Below are 5223 nucleotides of genomic sequence, written 5' to 3' on the forward strand. Positions count from 1 at the left end.
GTGAGATATTTTCTTAAAGTAACTTTTGCTAAGAATATCTATAAGGTATTATTTCACAATAAGCTTTTTTTTAAAAATATAGTAACAAATCTCGAAACTTGATATATCTTTTCGCCCCTGCACCTGACCAAACTTGGATTTATTGAATATATTAAATATTGGGTTAATTACCACGTATTCACAGGGTCGTAGGAAAATGGAAACAATGGAAGAAAAAGTTAAAAGTTTACAACTTAATATTATTTTGATTATCTTCAAAGATCAGGGATATCTACAACAAAACAAAAACTAAACAACTCCAATGCAATTTTTTTTTTAATCGAATTAAATTGAATAGAATTAAGTTTTGACGTTTTTATGAGAATTTTATCAATTGAAATCTTGAAAGGCTCAGTGCCTTAAACCCTATCATAATTGGGAGGGGGGGGGGGGGCACAACCAACCCTGCGTTTTTTCTCTTTAACTTATATCATATCACAGAATTTAGGGATTTAATGATCGAGGTGGAGAGAAAAAGACAATTTCGAGTTGGATTAAACCTCTTGTAGCGGACCAGGCTCCAGGCCCGTCCCGTCCCTTCTTGCGGAGCGGATTTATTTAGTCAGTAGTAGCTGAACTTTCGAACGAGAAGGACATATCAGTGTCGTGTGTTGTGATTCATATTAGACAGATTTATAAATTTCCAACGTAAAATATTCAAAGGTGATTTGAAAAGATTTAATTGTTAACACTTTTTCTTCTTTTTTTTTATTTGAAGAGTTGTAAATGTTTTAATTTTTAAATGTACTTATTTCTTGGTTGATATATATAAGCACTATTAAACTTGTTTATGAGAATATTTAAGTATGCATGTAAACTAAACAAAAATCTCTTTAAGCTGAAACAGCCATGTGAACAAACACTGTTTTGCGTCCAAAATTTAAAAGTTTCAAAATCGGGTTTTGAAGAGTTAAAAACACTTCCAGGAATATTCCTTATCAATGCACTATGCAAGATGCAAGTATATCAATTTCTAGATACAACCTTAAACTTCTATACACATAATTTGCTTTTTATCCAAGAAATTGAATATTTGCCACAAACTCTGATTTTCAAATCCTTCTATCTTTTCAACCCTGTGGCGTAGACCTTAGATATTTTCAACTATGAATTCTGTTACATCAAATAATCTAAGTTTGAAATGTTAAAGATTTACACAGTTAGGTTGCAAAGATATAGGGATTAGTAAGTTTGGGTTTGTGGCAATGACTCAATTCAGTTCAGTCAGTAAATATGATAATCATCAACTAAAGTAATATTTTTCCATATTTATGAAGTCAATTAATTCTGAAATTTTTTGTTAAATACTTTTATTTTGAAATGTTAAAAACTAAATTAGAATAAAATATATATTTTTTAAGGATGGAGGGTGTTCTGCTTCCCAGAAGCCCTGGACATATTCACAAGATGGGACCCAGCTTACAGGATAGATGGAGAACATATATAGAGACACAGGAGAACTCTGTCGAGGCCCTGATGGCCGACTCCTACAAGACCCTCTGCAGAGACATGAAACTAAACGATAACTATGAGGAAATCTGTCGACCTGGGTTCGATAACTCGAAGTATCATCGGCTTAGATCAGATTCATTCAACTCTACTCTCACAGGTTTAAGCCGGGGCTCCGGTAGCAGTACAAGTACAGCAATTACAGATCTGTACAGTGGAAACAGGTCTCCTGCTTCCGGGTTCCAGAGAGCTGCATTCAGTCATGGAACACTACCCAGGAACCCTAAATTAATTAAGAAGGATTCCTGCACAAACTGTGGACATTGTCAACAAGAGGCCAAGGCACTGTCTGCCGGGTTTCATCTATCAGCTCCAGCTCAGGGTTCAGGAGTATCCTGGCAATCCCGTCCTCTTCCCAACCCGGAGACTCCTGTTCGTCGGCTTTCCTTCTCTAGTCAGGTCCACCAGCAGTCCCAAGTACAAGGATCTCATCAACATGTTCCAGCAGGGATTGCAGAGCTTGAAACAATGTATAAAGCAATGAGAAATCTAAATATACCTTTACCCAATGCTCCCAAACTAACTGGAGTAAAAATGCCAGCAGTTTATCCTCTACATAGCAGTGCAGAGGAACTAGATAACCTGGATACAGGTTCAATACTTGGAGAGATTCCTCCCCCACCCCCACCTGTACAGTCCCATGCTGTCCTGGAGTCAGGACTGGGACATGAACTTATATCTTCCAGAACTCCAGGTGTAACCAGAAAGCTGGAATGGGCTAAACCTCCAAACCTACCCCTTCCTCCTCTTCCACCAAAACGAACCTCCTCCAGACTTTCAGACATGATGAGACCGAAGAATCTAAACTTGAGCAATGATTCGGAGAACTCAATCTACTCCCGTCCCAAACCTTTCCGGAGCTCTCTCATGTCAACCGGATCCAGTGATAGCGGTGGTTCATCTCTTCCCTCGGATCCGGAACTACCCCTGTCTCCCTTGACCCCCTCCTCAGAGCATGTATTCACTTGGCCCAACTACAGTATATCAGGGTCCCCGGAGCATAGATCTGTGTCCCAGAACTGTGACAGGGACACCAACAGTGTCTACAGTGGAGGGAACAGTGTCAACACTAGCATGACGAGTCATTCAGGAGAATATGTAAAGATGCATCCCGTCTTCTCCCCTTCCAGTCCTGATAGTCCGTACATGAACCTACTGTACAGTGCTGTACAGCGACAAGGAGGTAAGGGTACGGTTGAGTCGGCTATGTCTCCGTACCTTGCAATGACTGGAAACCATTTTAACAAAAATATTAGAAACCTGGAGAATGCTTCTATTGACTCGGTTTCAGCTATATACGCTCAGATAGAATCTAGCAAGGGTAGTACTGAGAATATATCTAGCCGGGGGAGCAAGACCCCCACCCCACCTAAACCCCGGACCCCCAGCTCTAAATCTATCACAGAATTTAGGGATTTAATGATCGAGGTGGAGAGAAAAAGACAATTTCGAGTTGGATTAAACCTGTTCAATACTCAACCTGATATTGGGTTAGATTTTATGGTAAAACAGGGATTTATTGAACTATCTCCCGTAGCAGTGGCCAGGTTTCTTCATTCAACACAAGATCTCGCAAGATCCATGATCGGAGAGTATCTTGGTCAGGTCACCAATGCTTTCTCAATGAAGGTTCTTGAATGCTTTATGGAGAATTTTGATTTCTCCAAATTAAGGATAGACAAGGCATTGAGAAAATTTATCCATTCAGTTCAGATTCCTGGAGAGGCTCAGAAGATAGAAAAAATAATGGAAGTTTTTGGAAAACGGTATTTGAAGGGAAATCAGGTTTTTTCTTCCAAGTTAAAAAATACAGATTCAGTCGTAACTCTGTCATTTGCAATCATGCTTCTGAGCACGGACCTTCACACACCAAACCTGAAAACAGAGAAGAAAATGACTGAAAAAGATTTTATCAACAACCTAAAAGGTTCCGACAGCGGAATAGACTTTGACCACAAGCTCCTCAAGTCCATCTACAAGGCAATAAAGAAGCAAGAGCTCAGAAGCGGAGTAGATCATGTGATGCAGGCAGCATTGTTACGAACAAGGATATCCGGAAAGGTTCCACATCTAGCAGAGCCACACCGTCGTCTCGTCTGTCTCTGTAGACTGGCCGAGGTTGTGGACATCAACACAAAGAAGGAGGCTGATGCCAACAACCATTACAGGGATATCTGGCTGTTTAACGACATGATGCTGGTGACAAAGGTGTCTGGGAAGGCTGGGAGTAGTGCTGTTTACTCCTACAAGGACTCATTTCATCTTTCCGGCCTCGAGGTCACACTCTTCCGAACCTCTGTTTATAAATACGGTATTCAGATCTCCAGAAAGGGTGACAGTGCTGTGCTGGCAACCCTGGCCGCATCCAGCGAGCATGACCAGTACAAGTTTGTCATGGATATTCAAGAATCTATATTTGAAATGGATGTAATGGGTCATGCTCTGAGAGACGCAAATTTGATCAAATAGATGTCCACTGTCCCCAATAGCTTACGTGATTGTTAACAGATTTGATTCTGTTTTAAATTCTATAATATTGTTTATAATTTTATATACATTATATACATCATGGATGTTTCTTATAACTCTAAATGTGATATTGACTAATAATACTTAGATATAGAAATTAAGAAAAATTTTACTGTACATTAAGTTTAATAAATAAATAAGATTTTGCAGCTTGATTTAAAGAATTTTTACAAAGATTGTGTAGAAAGATAGGAATAGTTTGAAGGTTAAATGATTTTTATAGATACAAATCTACAGAATTGATTAATAAGAAATGGAGGCTTTGCCACAAACTCAACTTTTCTAATCCCTATATCTTTGTGACCTAATGGTATAAACCTTTGATATTTTAAACTTAGTTTATTTGATCTAACAAAATTCATAGAAATTGAAATATTTAAGGTCTACATCATTGATTTGGCTGGTTAGATGATCAGATTTTTATGACAAAGACTCAATTCCTTTAAAAGCGTGTTCACAGTTATATTTTAGAAACGAAGTGTTAACAAATATAAAAATACCTTCCTAAACATATACATAATGTTTCATTACAAGATTGACTTTAACAAATTTAAAAATACCTTCCTAAACATTTACATAATGTTTCATTACAAGATTGACTTTAACAAATTTAAAAATACCTTCCTAAACATTTACATAATGTTTCATTACAAGATTGACTTTAACAAATTTAAAAATACCTTCCTAAACATTTACATAATGTTTCATTACAAGATTGACTTTAACAAATTTAAAAATACCTTCCTAAACATTTACATAATGTTTCATTACAAGATTGACTTTAACAAATTTAAAAATACCTTCCTAAACATTTACATAATGTTTCATTACAAGATTGACTTTAACAAATTTAAAAATACCTTCCTAAACATTTACATAATGTTTCATTACAAGATTGACTTTAACAAATTTAAAAATACCTTCCTAAACATTTACATAATGTTTCATTACAAGATTGACTTTAACAAATTTAAAAATACCTTCCTAAACATTTACATAATGTTTCATTACAAGATTGACTTTAACAAATTTAAAAATACCTTCCTAAACATTTACATAATGTTTCATTACAAGATTGACTTTAACAAATTTAAAAATACCTTCCTAAACATTTACATAATGTTTCATTACAAGATTGACTTTAAC

At 36.4% G+C, this 5223-nt stretch overlaps 1 protein-coding gene across 1 annotated transcript; it reads left to right on the forward strand.

The window, feature by feature from the left end:
- Positions 1-594: 594 nt before the first annotated feature.
- On the forward strand, positions 595-4232 carry LOC111704552 (IQ motif and SEC7 domain-containing protein 2). The gene is made up of 2 exons (XM_023476825.1): positions 595-702; positions 1401-4232. Exon 2 carries the CDS (start codon positions 1402-1404, stop codon positions 4015-4017), a length of 2616 nt encoding a protein of 871 aa, XP_023332593.1. The 5' UTR covers positions 595-702; position 1401; the 3' UTR covers positions 4018-4232.
- The last annotated feature ends 991 nt before the right edge of the window (positions 4233-5223 follow it).

Source organism: Eurytemora carolleeae, unplaced genomic scaffold, assembly GCF_000591075.1.
Source record: "Eurytemora carolleeae unplaced genomic scaffold, Eaff_2.0 scaffold321, whole genome shotgun sequence".
NCBI lineage: Eukaryota > Metazoa > Arthropoda > Copepoda > Calanoida > Temoridae > Eurytemora > Eurytemora carolleeae.

Excerpts from the sequence above, each read along its gene's own strand:
- LOC111704552 (XM_023476825.1), top strand. The coding sequence starts at position 1,402 with ATGGAGGGTGTTCTGCTTCCCAGAAGCCCTGGACATATTCACAAGATG.